We start from the raw sequence: 13,577 nt of genomic DNA, 5'->3' as shown, positions 1-13,577 counted from the left end.
CCCAGCGGCCGGGGAGGGGCCGGGGCCTTGGAGAGAAAGGCGGGGCCGGAGGCCCCGCCCCGTCCCGAAGCCTGCCGCCTCGTTCCCCCGTCCGCGCGTAACGCTCCGCGCGCACCCTTCCGTTCACTCCCCAAAGCCCCGCTTCGCGCAGATGCTCAAGGAGGGAGCGAAGGTGAGGCGCCGGCCGGGGAGGGGCGGCGTGGCGGCCGGAGAGAAAAACCCCATCATAGCTCCCGGTCCCGCGGTCGGAGGGAGAGAAGGTTCTAGAAAGGGCGGTGCCCGGGGTGGGGGCGCGTCCGGCCTGGGCGCCTCCGTTCCCCCGTGACCCCGGGTTCGCGTCCCGCCGCGCGCCTGGTCCCCACCCTCCGGGGCGGCGGGGCCGGGGCCGTCGGTCCTCGGGCCACGTGGTCCGGGCCCCACGGGACTGAGGATGCCGAGCTCGGCCCGCAGCCCCTGCGATGGGGGTCGGGCCCAGGGGGCCCCGGAGCTGCGCGCCCGCGGAGACCTGCTCCCCCCTCCCCCCGGCCCGCCCCGCGCTGCTTTCCGGCCGGACTGGGTGTCCCCGGAGCCTCCTCTTGTGTCCGTGCCCCGGGACGGCCTGGCGCCGGCTGCTCCCGGTGGCCTCGCTCTCCCCCCGTTTCCTGCGGTCAGTTACGGACACCGGCAGCGAGGCCCCATCGCGGACAGTTTCGGGAGCGATCTTCTCGCAGGCGGGACAGCGTGGCGGTCGCTGGCTTAGACGCTGGGGAAGCCATGGCCGGAGCAGGACCAGAGCAGGAGGGAGCTCAGCGATGGCGGCGCAGACGGAGGGCTGGGCGCCGGGAGGGACCCCAGGGGCGGAGGGAAGGCCGCCCGGCCACAGTGCGGGTGTCCCGGCCGGAGGGGCCCGTGGGCACCGGCCCTGAGGTGGGGTGTGGCCACGGAGAACCGGGAGGAGAAGATGGAGCACAGGGGGCTTGTCCCTGAGGAGGAGGCGGGGGGCTCGGCTCAGAGGCGAGAGCGGGGAGGAGGCAGGAGGCTGAGACACGGCGTCAGCTCGGGTCACAGCTCCTCTGCCGTGGAACTTGGGCCGGCGCTGTTCAGGGGTTTCTGCAGGGACCGCCGTCCTGTCCAGGCGGTGTCCGCTTCGCACGTGGGCTACTGGGTGCAGGACTGGCCCGCGGCCGGGAGGGGGCGAGGGGCTGAGCTCCGCGCCGGTGGTCCCTGGGGCTGCTGTGCTGGGGGAAGCGGCTGGGGAAACAGGCCACAGTCACCCCAAGTCCAGAGCATCCAGATCGCAGCAGCGCTCCTTCTGTTCTGTGCGGACGGGGAGCCTGTCCGAGGGGCGGGTTGTTGAGCTGCATCGGGAACCTGCCCTCGGGGCCTGAGCGTGGGGGCAGGTGCACCAGCGGGACTTCCCGGACCCGAGCTGCTGGCCTCGCTGAGCTCAGGCCCCGACACAGCAGCTGCTCCTCCCCTGCCCCCTGGAAGTCGGGACGGTGCTTCCACCTGGAGGAGCCCGCGGCCTTCCCTGCAGAGGGATGGAGACCCTCCCGGGTCCCTGCTGGCCGCGTTCCATCCGTGTCGCTGGTGGGGCCTCTGCCTCACGAACACCGGGCACCGGGCTCTCACGCCTGCGTCGCCTGGTGGGCAGGACGGTCCGGGGGCTGTGCTGTCACTCTCGACCCCACTGTCCCTGGGAAAGCACGTTCCTGTTTCGTATTCTAACCAGAAGGTCTGTCCCAGCATTTCTCAGGGTTGGAAGAGGCCGTGTACAGGAACATCCAGGCCTGCAAGGAGCTCGCCCAGACCACTCGCACGGCGTACGGACCCAACGGTAATCTATCTCCAAGTTCCGCTGTTGGCAGCACGGGCTCCACGGCCCTCTGCTCGCTGGAGAGCGGCCTGCAGGGCGGCTTGGACGTTACCTCAGTCCAGCGACACCACTCGGGTTCCGGTGTTGAATCAGCAGCTCAGGTCGCCTGTAGGAAAGTAGGGACCAGACGTTCCTTTCTGTCCTCTGGAGGCGGCAGGAAACCTGCGGCTCTGACTGTTAGGCAGGAGCTCACGTTCCGTGTTACAGGTGCCCAGCATTTCACACCGACGTTGTGACTTCAGGGAGAAGGGTCTCTCGCCTCCTGCCATCAACCGAATCTAGTTAATGCAGATGAATAAGCAGAGAACTAAACATACTTTTAAGTAGATTCTTTTGTGTATATTAGTATGATTTATATTTATTGATCAAAAAGGAGACGAGATTGGCATCGTCCCAAGTGAACTGGGGAGATGCGAGGGGAGGCATGACCTGGGTGTGCGTTGGGGGCCGTGGGAGAGTTGGAGTGGGGTGGGTTCTTCCAGTTGTTTAAGAAATGCATGGAAACAGATTTTTAACTAGAGTTTCCTGGGTACTTGGAGAAGGATTTGAATGGTTATGGACTTGTTTTTCTAACTTAACTTTCAGGAATGAACAAAATGGTTATCAACCACCTGGAGAAGCTGTTTGTGACAAATGATGCGGCGACTATTTTAAGAGAGCTGGAAGTAAGTTGCTTCCTTTAAAAAGCCAAGAACTGTGTTGGTCACTCGAAGGTTAAGTAGATCTTAACCTGGAAGAAACCTCATTTCAGCCCTGGCGGGTCCGGCTCGGTCCGGTTGGTTAGACCTGGTCCCATGCACCAGAAGGTCTTGGGTTTGGTCCCCTGTCGGGTGCTTTTGGAAGGAAACCGATCAGCCCTGGCCTGCGGACTGAAGGGTCCTGGGTTCAGTTCTGGTCCGGGGCACGTACCTTGGTTGTAGGCTCGGTCCCTGTCCCTGGTCAGGGCACATGCAGGAGGCAACCAATCAGTGTTTCTTTCTCTCCCCCTCCCTTCCACTCTCTCCAGTCAGCGGAGCCCAGCTGGTGTGCTCAGTGGTTGAGCCTCAGCCTGTGAACCCAGGGGTCAGCATTCGATTCCTCATCAGGGCACAGGCTGGTTTTTCGGGCTTGATCCCCGGTGGGGGGTGTGCAGGAGGCAGCCAGTCAATCCATGGTTCTCATCGTGGATGTTCCTATCCCTTCCTCCCTCTGAAATCAGTGAAAACATTTGTTTTCTAATTTTAAGTAAATGGAAAAATATCCCCAGGTGAGGATTAACAACAACAACGAGTAGGTTTGCTAAGCACACAGATGGCTGTGCTGTCTGGTCTGAAGTGTGTGGCACTGAAGTGGCTTATCCGAGGCAGGGACAGCTGATGCTCAAAGCGGCGGCTTTAAGAAAAGACCATTTGTTTGGCTTTGTGACAGTGAAACGGCGCTGTTCTGACGGCACAGTCGGTAGCAGAGATACGGCCGCAGGTTATTGGGACAGTCAGCACTCATCACCGCCTGTCCCAGAGGCCGCGTGACCCTCCGCAAATGCTCCTGAACTTGGCTCTTAAGCTGCATAACTTAGTCCTTTTATTTTTTTATTTTTTAAAATATATTTTATTGATTTTTACAGAGAGGAAGGGAGAGGGATAGAGAGTTAGAAACATCGATCAGCTGCCTCCTGCACACCCCCTACTGGGGATGTGCCCGCAATCAAGGTACATGCCCTTAACCGGAATCGAACCCGGGACCCTTCAGTCCGCAGACTGATGCTCTATCCACTGAGCCAAACCGGTTAGGGCAACTTAGTCCTTTTAAATGAAACCCTATAGACGTGTAAACATTTCTCTCACTTATTAAATAATATATCCTTAATGTACTGAATAAAACTAATTTAATTGCACAAGATGCTGGAGGGACTTGTCATTGTGAGTGTCGTGGGCGGTGCTGTTCTCGGAGTCGCTCGGTTGTGGTGGGGATACAATCCTCATGATGTGATCATAGTACTGACTTCTTAGTTTTCTCACCGTCAGTTGGTACCCCTTTCTCATTTTTTAAAAAATATATTTTATTGATTTTTCACAGAGAGGAAGTGAAGGGGATAGAGAGTTAGAAACATCGATGAGAGAGAAACCGATCGATCAGCTGCCTCTTGCATGCCCCCGACTGGGGATGTGCCCGCAACCAAGGTACATGCCCTTGGCCGGAATCGAACCCGGGACCGTTCAGCCTGCAGGGCGACCCTCTATCCACTGAGCCAAACCGGTCAGGGCCCTTTCTCATTTCTAAAAAAGCATCTGAATCCTAAGGGGGAAAATCACTTAAAATCTTGGTATACTTTTTTGGAAGAAACATTTTCTATTCCCCTTTTTCAAATCACAATTGATTCCCTTACATTAAGAATAAACACAGAAAGTGAGACTCATGCCCCACTTAAATGATGCCTGTTTTAGCTCTCATAAAGCTTTTTTAAAAGGCCTAGAACTAGTGGTGGGAGTTACAGTGGGGCCTTGACTTAGGAGTTTAATTCGTTCGAGACCAAGCTCGTTAACTCAAATTGCTCTGTCAACTCAATGCAAAAAATCGGCCGAGAGAGCTGGTATCTCAAAAAACTCGTTAGTCGGGACACTCGTAAGTTAAGGCCCCACTGTACTTTGTTTTTAATTGAGTGAACATACAATGACGCTCTGACCTGGTGTGTGGAGATGGACGTGCTGGCGACTGCAGGTGAAAAGCATACACACTGAGGTCATTCCCCTTCACAGTGACCACGTGTGGCCAGGGAACGGGTGCCTGGTTGTCCCCTCGTGACCACACCGTTGGTCTGTGCGGTGGAGTCACTGGCCCCTGGGAGATCGGAGTTGACTGATGAAGAAGAAATGGGAATGAGTGGCTGTATTGCTTTAAATATCCGGTGCCTTAACTTGCTGTTAAACTCAACCCCCTCCACCAGGTGCAGCATCCTGCTGCCAAAATGATCGTGATGGCCTCGCACATGCAAGAGCAAGAGGTTGGAGACGGCACCAACTTCGTGCTGGTGTTTGCTGGCGCTCTGCTGGAGCTGGCGGAGGAGCTCCTGAGGATCGGCCTGTCGGTCTCTGAGGCAAGCGTTGACTTTAGTGTCCTAGTTAGTGTGTGTGTGCTCACGTGTGTGCATGTGTGTGCGCATGCATGCAGCCCCCCACTGCTTCCAAGAGCCATCCTCAGAGCCCCAGCGAGCGTGAGCCTTCCCTCTGCCAGTGCTGTGGACCGGCTCTGCAGGCCCCGCCTCGTCCGCACCAGAGCCTGCCTGTGAGGCTAATAAAATGACCCCAGTCCATTTCAGGAGAAGGGGTGAGGCCTCGGCAAATGTTGCTCGAGACCTTGTAGCTAATAAGTGGTGGTTAGGATCCAGATGTGGCCTCGCACCCACGGCTGTCCTAACTCGTGGGCTCTGCCAGGACTGTCGTTCTGGACGTGTGCTTTGTTATTTCATATTGAAAATGAATGTACGTGTTCATGGGTCGCCATAATAGGCTGCTTTGTCAAAAGTATGTCTTTGAGAACGGTTTTTGCCTTTCACACGTCAGGTCATCGAAGGCTATGAAATCGCCTGCAGGAAAGCCCACGAGATTCTTCCCAGTTTGGTTTGTTGTTCTGCAAAAAACCTCCGGGATGTTGACGAAGTGGCGTCTCTTCTCCACACGTCCCTCATGAGCAAGCAGTACGGCAACGAAGCCTTTCTGGCCAAGCTCATTGCTCAGGCCTGTGGTGAGTCAGGATCCAACATCCCTTGTCTGACGGCGGAGCTGCTTCCTCGCTGTCCCCGTGCAGCTCCTCATGCCTCCTCTTTCCCAACAGTGTCCATCTTTCCTGAGTCGGGCCATTTCAACGTGGATAACATCAGAGTTTGTAAGATTCTGGTAAGTTTAGAAAATGCATTTGACATGACCTAGATAAGTTTCTTGTTTTGGGGGGGAAAATTGTGTTAATCTACACCTAAACCTTGCCTTGGGTTTTGGTACTTAGGATTGATTCGTTTATTTTAATCCTCACCCGAGGATATTTTGAGTGTAATGACACTTCTTCATTCCCATTTCTTCTTCAGTCAACTCCCATTGGTTTTTAGAGAGAGTGGAAGGGAGAGGGAAAGACAGAGAGAAACATTGATGTGAGAGAAACTCATCAATTGTTTGCCTCCTGCACATGCCCTGACCAGGGCCCAGGCTGGGGAGGAACCTGCAACCGAGGACATGCCCTTGACGGAATCTAACCCAGGACCCTTCGGTCCACAGGCCGACGCTCTATTCACTGAGCCAAGCCGGTTAGGGCTAAAGTTGTCATTCTTCCATGACAGCGTGAAGGGTGAGAGCGTGCATAGCAAAACACTGATCTTCATATTCTTTGGATGTGCTGCGTTAGAGCCGCAAGCTTGGGCAGTTTTGTTTGGGATGGAAGTTGTCCTTTGCTCTGCAATAATAACTTTAATGTTAGCATTGAAATAAGCCTGTACTTTTCATAAAAATGTCTGATTGGTATATTAAAACCAGAATTCGTGGTTTTGCACATTGCCATGTGACTGTTGATGCAGCGGAAGTTTAGCCTCCACAAGCACACGTGCCGCTCTGTGTGTGAAGGTGCCCAGGCTGTTTTCTGACTCCACGCAGTGCCCCCTCACTATTAAGTGGTGAACTTGGGAGATCTGAAACGATGCTTGTTCTCTGTTCTGCCCCAGTTCTGAGTGTGCCTGTCCCTGGGCACCCAGTACTGGGGTGGGGGGGGTTGGGGGGGGGTGGATGGATGGATGGGTGGACAAGAACAGTTTTCTGTCTTTGGCGCCTCCCACTGTACTGAAGGCCCTCTCCCCTCCCCCATATCGGTGGCCCCTTCCCACTCATTCCCCAGGAGTCAGTGCTGCTGTCTGTCGCTGGTGAAGGGGTATTGTTCGTGACTGCAGACAGCACAGCCCGGGTGCTGCTTGTGAGCTCACTGTGGCCTTGGTGTCGCTCCTCAGGGCGCGGGCGTCGGGTCCTCTTCGGTCCTGCACGGCATGGTCTTCAAGAAGGAAGCGGAAGGGGACGTGACCTCCGTCAAAGACGCGAAGATAGCTGTGTACTCGTGTCCCTTCGACGGCATGATAACCGAGACCAAGGTACCAGCACCGGGAGGGAGACGGGGGCTGCCCGCTCAGGCGGCTACAGGATTCTCTGTTAGGGGCGGTTTGCTCTTAACCAGTGAATACTGTGTAATCATTGGAAACTCAGGTCATGTCTGGTTTTTAAAGCCGGGTTTATATTTGAATATCTAATTCCAATACTGAATATTGAGTGTGAGTCTTTACACAGTGGTGTGGTTTCTGTTGTGATAAAGATGGCCCTTGGCCGTTACAGGAGTTACACACACAGCAGTAGAGTGCCCACGGGGAGTCCCAGTGCTGTGCGCTGTTCATTCGTGTTTTAAAAGGCGATGTTGGGCTTCGGTAGCATCCTAAGAAAAACATGCTGATGTAATTAAAATTACACGTTTGTGTTTTTTTAAATACATGTTACGTCAAGTTTGAAGTTTATGGGTCCCTGCTGGCTTCATCCCGAGATTGTTGAAACCGAGCTGTTGATGGGCTCAGAAGTGTGGCAGGTTTGGGTGGGGAGCGATCATCAGTCCACATGCTTATAAAAACGTCTGCTCGGTACAGAAAAGCCTATCGTTGTCATTTTGCACGTGGCAGACGATTGCTGGTGTAGTGGAAGAACCACATTGTTCCCTAGGTAACTATTTGTCAAAGTCCGACACCAGGACCCTTGGCCAACAAAACATCGAACGTGCGGTGTTTCCAGCCTTTCCGCCAAGGTGCCTGTCAGGGAGCAGGTGTCCGTTTTGGAACGGGGGAGGCAGGGAACAAGCTGGGTGTCTATTGTAAAGGTTTCGTATTCTGCTTCATAATACACTCACGTGGATTTTCATGTTTTCCCCAAATCTTTATGTCTTCAGTAGAGTGCTATCTTCTGACTTTGAACATCAAAGCCATGAGATGGTTTTAAAGAGAGTTCCTCCTTGTGTTGCTAGGGAACAGTGCTGATAAAGACTGCTGAGGAGCTGATGAATTTCAGTAAAGGAGAAGAAAACCTTATGGACGCACAAGTCAAAGCTATCGCTGACACCGGTGCGAACGTCATCGTCACGGGCGGCAAGGTGGCGGACATGGCTCTCCATTACGCAAACAAGTACAACGTCATGCTGGTGAGGTGAGGGCTGCTTCCTTCTGCTCACCTCTGTTAAAGGGCTTGTTGATGGTGCGGCACTACCAAATTCAGCACACCTGACGGCTGTTTAAAAAAGGGAAGCGTAAGGTATTCGATCAAAGAGCAAAAGAACTAACTGAATCTTGGGGTGTCATTTGAAGAGAGGGAGGGAAGGCGTTCCTGGCAGAGGCCTGGCACAGTCACCAGAGTGGGGTCAGGACATGAGGCACTGGACAGGTCCTCTACCATCCCCCCCCTTCTCGTACTTGATCTGATGAGCAGGTAAATCCCTGCTCTCCTCCCTTCATGTGGCTGCCACAGGAAAGCAGACGTTGTCTACGTACCCTCATGTTTTACAGCTGACCCCTCAATGTCGACGGGGACTTGAAGCTCCCTGTTCTAGAACGCGTGACCCGCGCCGTCCCTACCCCCACCCCCAACCTGGGCTCACCGTGCAATCGAAACCTTTTCTGAGCTTGAACCTTCAAAAATGTGTGGCATGGGGACCAGTGTACAGTTTCTGCTTAATCTCTGCATTTTTTTCTAGCTGTTGGAATCAAAGCTTCTATTAAGGGCTTTGTTTTGGGGTTTTGTTTTTAAGGCTGAACTCAAAGTGGGACCTCCGGCGGCTGTGTAAGACTGTTGGTGCTACCGCTCTGCCTAGGCTGGTGAGCATTTTGGACACATTAACAAACGGCCAAGCCTATTGGTTATTGTCGTTACAACGGTCGCTTTCTTCCAGACTCCTCCTGTGGCTGAAGAAATGGGGCATTGTGACAGTGTTTCCCTCTCCGAAGTGGGGGACACCCAGGTGGTGGTCTTCAAGCACGGTAGGTGGGGGGGCGCAGGTGCCTGCAGCCCGGGAGCTCGTGCTCTTGACTCCTCCCCAAACGTCTGCACTTGACCCACAGAAAAGGAGGACGGGGCCATCTCCACCATCGTGCTCCGAGGCTCCACGGACAACCTGATGGACGACGTGGAGAGGGCGGTCGATGACGCTGTGAACACTTTCAAAGTTCTCACCAGGGTCAGTCCCGAGGCGTCTGGAGGTGGCGCTCGCTGCAGGGCTCAGGCGCAGTGCAGACTCCTGAGCGTGGGGCGGCCTTCCCGGGGCGGCTGGTGGGAAGCAGAGCCCTGTCCCACCTGAGATTGTGAGCTGTTCTCGAAGGGATGGTTGTGGTGGTTCCTTCACAGGCACGGCTCTTAGTGCTCGGTCTGCAGATGAGACCGGCTCCCATTCATGCTTTCTCCCTCGTCATGTACCGATGCCCAGAGCTCTCCATCTGGGTCACAGTTGTGCTTAGGGAGTGAGGAACAGGTCCTGACCAGCAGGCCCTGGGTGGAGCACGGGAACCGAGCACAGAATACAAAACTCCTGCTCATTGACATTTTTCTACACGTTACAGGATAAACGTCTTGTGCCTGGAGGTGGAGCAACAGAAATCGAGTTAGCCAAGCAGATCACATCCTACGGAGAGGTATAGCTTTCTCGGGTGCAGTGGCTTTCCTCCTGCGATTTGAACAAATACATGAACAAGCTTGTTTCTGCTGCAGACGTGTCCTGGGCTTGAACAGTACGCCATCAAGAAGTTTGCGGAGGCGTTTGAAGCTATTCCCCGGGCACTGTCAGAAAACTCGGGGGTTAAAGCCAACGAAGTCATCTCCAAGCTCTATGCAGTGCATCAGGAAGGAAACAAAAACGTTGGATTAGATATTGAGGTATTTGGACAAAACATGTGAACTTGGTTTTGTGAATGCAAAACCTGCAAGTAGAAATACTTGTGTAAAAGGAAAAGGGATGAGAACTTGGTGTCTTGCTTTATTAGTAACCTTCTATGGGGTGTGTAGGGTGGCACTTTTGTCCTGTAAACATTTCCACATAACCTAAAGGGAGAACTGCTCTGCCCACAGGCTGAAGTCCCTGCCGTGAAGGACATGCTGGAGGCTGGTGTCCTGGACACGTACCTGGGGAAGTACTGGGCCATCAAACTGGCGACCAACGCCGCCGTCACGGTGCTCAGAGTGGATCAGGTGAGGGGAGGGGGGTTCTGATCTTTAGAAAAACTAATACTCGTGGGGCTCAATAGTGTTTTTTCATGTAACGAGGCCGAGCACAGTTCTCTTTCTGCTCACAGGAGTGGCCTTCATCTTCGCCTGACAGGTGTAGGAGGGCCAGCAACGGTGTCTTTATTCTTTATTTTTTCCCCTCAAATATGTTTTTTTTTTTTTTATTGATTTTAGAGAGAGGAAGGGAGAGTAATAGAAACATCAATGATGAGAGAAAATCGGCTGCCTCCTGCACGCCCCCTACTGGGGATTGCGCCCCCAATCCGAGCATGTGCCCTGCCCGGGAATCGAACTGTGACCTCCTGGTTCATAGATCGATAATCAACCACTGAACCTTGCCGGCCGGGCCAGTGTCTTTAAACCGATCTGGTTTACAGTCATCGTTTTCAGGCCCTTTGTAAAATAGCACAGAGAGGAAGTTCAGGGCGACGTTGGTGAGGAATGAGGCAGGACAGAGGGCAGACACTGCAGGTCACCAGCTTACAGGGAATTCATGAGACGGTAGGAACTGGGTGCTTAACTTTCCTACTGTGACAAATTATGTGTAGGGGTAGGACTAAAAGATTTTAAAGATATTAAAAATCATAGTATTTCTCCGCTTTTAAAAAAAATTTGTGGTAACGACTACTGGGTTCAGAGACAAACCTGAATTCATAATTTTTCAAGGTGTTTGCTAGTGAACTTAATGAAATATATTTTTCTACAAAATTCTAGAAGTGATTCTAAGCAATGAAGTATACGTACTTAATAGAACCTTGTAATTTGTGGGAGCACAGTATCCATCCATTAAGTGAAAGTTCTGCCAAATTAATCTTGTGAGAAGCAAGTGGGGTGGGAACTAGACCCCTGAGCACAGGGACCAGGTGATGTTGACAGGAATACGGATGGCAGCTCAGTGCCAGAGCACGATGCCCATCACAAGATGAGCAAAATGCAGCTGGGCTTTGTGGTAGGTTCCTTAGTTGGCCGTTGTTACATTGATGTATTGGGTAGTTTTCATTGAAAATATGTATTTCCCAGTTTTTAAGTAAACATAGTGGAAGCCTAAGGAAATGCTTGTTCTAAAAGTCAGCATGTGGCCAAGAATGGAAACTATCCAAAGCAGAAGGGGACAGAGATGGGAGCAGATACTCTGACAGGCAGTTCCTCAACTCAGACCCTTTGTGATGTCAGCTCTCCCAGCGAGACAGTAGCTGCAGTTGCCAAGGGCCTCGGTCACAAAGGTGCTTTGGGGTCCTGGGTTTAAACAGGAGCCTGGGCTTCTTGAGTTCGTTGTTGTCTGCCTGGCCTGCACTTGGGAAAACAGGTGCCGACCACCCTCTGACCACATTCACCAGTGTGTGTTGCTGCCATGAATTTGTACCTAATTTTGCGAAGCGTATATTGGAAATCAGGACTTGGAAATCAGTTGTAAGTGTTGCATAATGTAGAAGGGATGGATTGACCTTTGTCAAATAACAGTCCACAAATCAGCATCTCCTAAAACTTGTAAAAATTCAAATTTTGGGGCCCAACCCAGACTCACTGAATCAGAAACTCTGGAAGGAGGCCCAGCAATGTGTTTTAAAGAAGCCGTGCAGGTGGTTACGAGGCCCCGAAAGTTTGAGAACTGGTCTGGGTACTGTTTAAGAAATCAAGCTACACTTAGATTCTGAAATGATAATGCCTTTAGTTCAATCTGAACTTACTTCAGTTTGTAAAGTAGTATTCCAGAAATTTAAGGCTCATATTTCTTATGGAAGCTTCTGAAAAGGTGTGGAACCAACCGGGTAAGGGGGTGGTATTGTGCTTTAAACAGAAGCCAAACCCAGAAACATTTCTTAATATAAATTTGGGAAGCAATACTGTTTCTAGTTTTGAGATTCAGAAAGTATGAGTTGGAGAGTTCTATTCTGAGGAAACCCAACTAGTTTAATTTTAGACTCTCCCAAATTGATTTCAGCCCTAAACTGTCACCTCCCTGCTCCCTTTTTTCCAAACAAATCCTCCTAGATAATAAAAGGGTAATATGCAAATCGACCAAACAGCAGAAGGATGGGTCACTATGGTGCGCACTGACCACCGGGGGGCAGATGCTCAATGCAGGAGCTGCCCCCTGGTGGTCAGTGCAATCTCACAGGGGGAGCCCCACTCGGCCACAAGCTGGGCTGAGGACTGGTGTGCGCAGTGGCCCGCCTCTGGCAGCACTAAGGATGTCCGACTGCAGCTTAGGCCCGAGCTCCCCATCAGTTTGACATCCCCCGAGGGCTCCCAGTGTTGAGGCCTCTAGTCCTGTGGTAATGCTGGGCTAGCACATTGTAGATGAAGCAGAGGCTTCTGGTGTGTGCTTTTAACTTACCACGGAACTGGATAGGTGAACTTGGGTTCATGCCACACGCTTCCTGCCGCTGGAGCGGTTCTCGGGTGCACGACTAGGAATTTTCAGTGTTGAACTTACTAGATTTTAATGGCAAAACTGGCAGGTGGACCTAAAGTTCCTAAACCTCAAGGAAATTGTGAAGAAGATGGTTGGCAAGACAACGCTCGTGTATAAATAGCAGATCAGGTGCCATGTTGATTGGTTCACGCTGGTGGTACGGTGGTACGTGGCAGTCTCTCTCGGCTCCATGGGTGTTGACCTGCAGGTCTTGGAGGGAATGAGCGCCTTTCCCTAATGGGTGTGGGTTTTGTTGCTGTTAATGTTGAGGAAAGCAGGGAACTCTGCTGAGCGCTGAATTTCATGTGCACTGTGAAACCCATGGCTTATATCTAGATGATTGCTTAATCTTCAGTCAGGCCAATAAAAACGTGATCTTTTTCCCTCCTTCTAAAGGTTGAGTTTGTAAGTATGTGCTTGTTGTTTTGTGTTGCAGATCATCATGGCAAAACCAGCCGGTGGGCCCAAGCCTCCCACGGGGAAGAAAGACTGGGATGACGACCAGAATGACTGAGTGGGTGAAGTTTTGCTGTAGTCGTAGTTGTAGTGAACTAGGAATTGCCTGGCGTTTTTCTTAAGTTAAGAAGTGTTGTGTTTGTGTCCTTGGCTGGACAATGCAGTAAAGGTGTTGTTACTATCAAACCCTCGTTTCTGTTGACCACTGTCCCTGGATCTAAGACGACTCGACCTGGTTCATGCAACTGGCTGTGGGAGTGATCAGGGGCCTCTTTCCAGTGTGTGCCTGGCCTACTGCCTGTTGGTGCATGAGTTGTATCGAACACGGCTGTGCTCGTGTACTCAGACATGGTCTGCGCTGCTCTCACGGGGCTTGGCCTTGTGAAGGGGTGTGACAGACCAGTTTTTATCACAACTCTGGAAACCCTAAGACTCACAGTAACTTGTTTCATTAGCAGCGAAGGGTTGAAATCCTTACTCTAGCAGCAAAGTGCAAAGCTGCTGAGATACAGCTGAGCATGCCCCTCCTGACCCGTACAAATTAACCAAGTTTGCTTTCATAAGATCAGTAAAAGCTAACTGATTTTTATGGGAC

At 52.3% G+C, this 13,577-nt stretch overlaps 1 protein-coding gene across 1 annotated transcript; it reads left to right on the top strand.

The window, feature by feature from the left end:
• The first annotated feature begins 122 nt into the window (after positions 1-122).
• Positions 123-13,168, top strand: CCT8 (chaperonin containing TCP1 subunit 8). The gene is made up of 15 exons (XM_006105821.3): positions 123-172; positions 1,726-1,816; positions 2,441-2,520; positions 4,779-4,928; positions 5,395-5,575; positions 5,666-5,727; positions 6,819-6,956; positions 7,868-8,046; positions 8,645-8,711; positions 8,786-8,873; positions 8,955-9,070; positions 9,450-9,521; positions 9,598-9,762; positions 9,955-10,074; positions 12,963-13,168. The coding sequence occupies exons 1-15, from the start codon at positions 152-154 to the stop codon at positions 13,038-13,040; spliced, it is 1,608 nt and encodes a 535-aa protein (XP_006105883.1). The 5' UTR covers positions 123-151; the 3' UTR covers positions 13,041-13,168.
• Positions 13,169-13,577: the final 409 nt, after the last annotated feature.

This window comes from Myotis lucifugus, unplaced genomic scaffold (genome assembly GCF_000147115.1).
Source record: "Myotis lucifugus unplaced genomic scaffold, Myoluc2.0 scaffold_727, whole genome shotgun sequence".
Classification (NCBI taxonomy): domain Eukaryota; kingdom Metazoa; phylum Chordata; class Mammalia; order Chiroptera; family Vespertilionidae; genus Myotis; species Myotis lucifugus.
This window is presented reverse-complemented; position numbering and strand designations above follow the sequence as displayed.

What these genes read in the sequence shown, in the direction of transcription:
- CCT8 (XM_006105821.3), top strand. Translation starts at nt 152, where the DNA reads ATGCTCAAGGAGGGAGCGAAG. An exon ending in GGTGGTGGTCTTCAAGCACG is followed by an intron (nt 8,874 to 8,954) that starts GTAGGTGGGGGG and finishes CTTGACCCACAG; the next exon opens with AAAAGGAGGACGGGGCCATC. An exon ending in ACGTTGGATTAGATATTGAG is followed by an intron (nt 9,763 to 9,954) that starts GTATTTGGACAA and finishes CTCTGCCCACAG; the next exon opens with GCTGAAGTCCCTGCCGTGAA.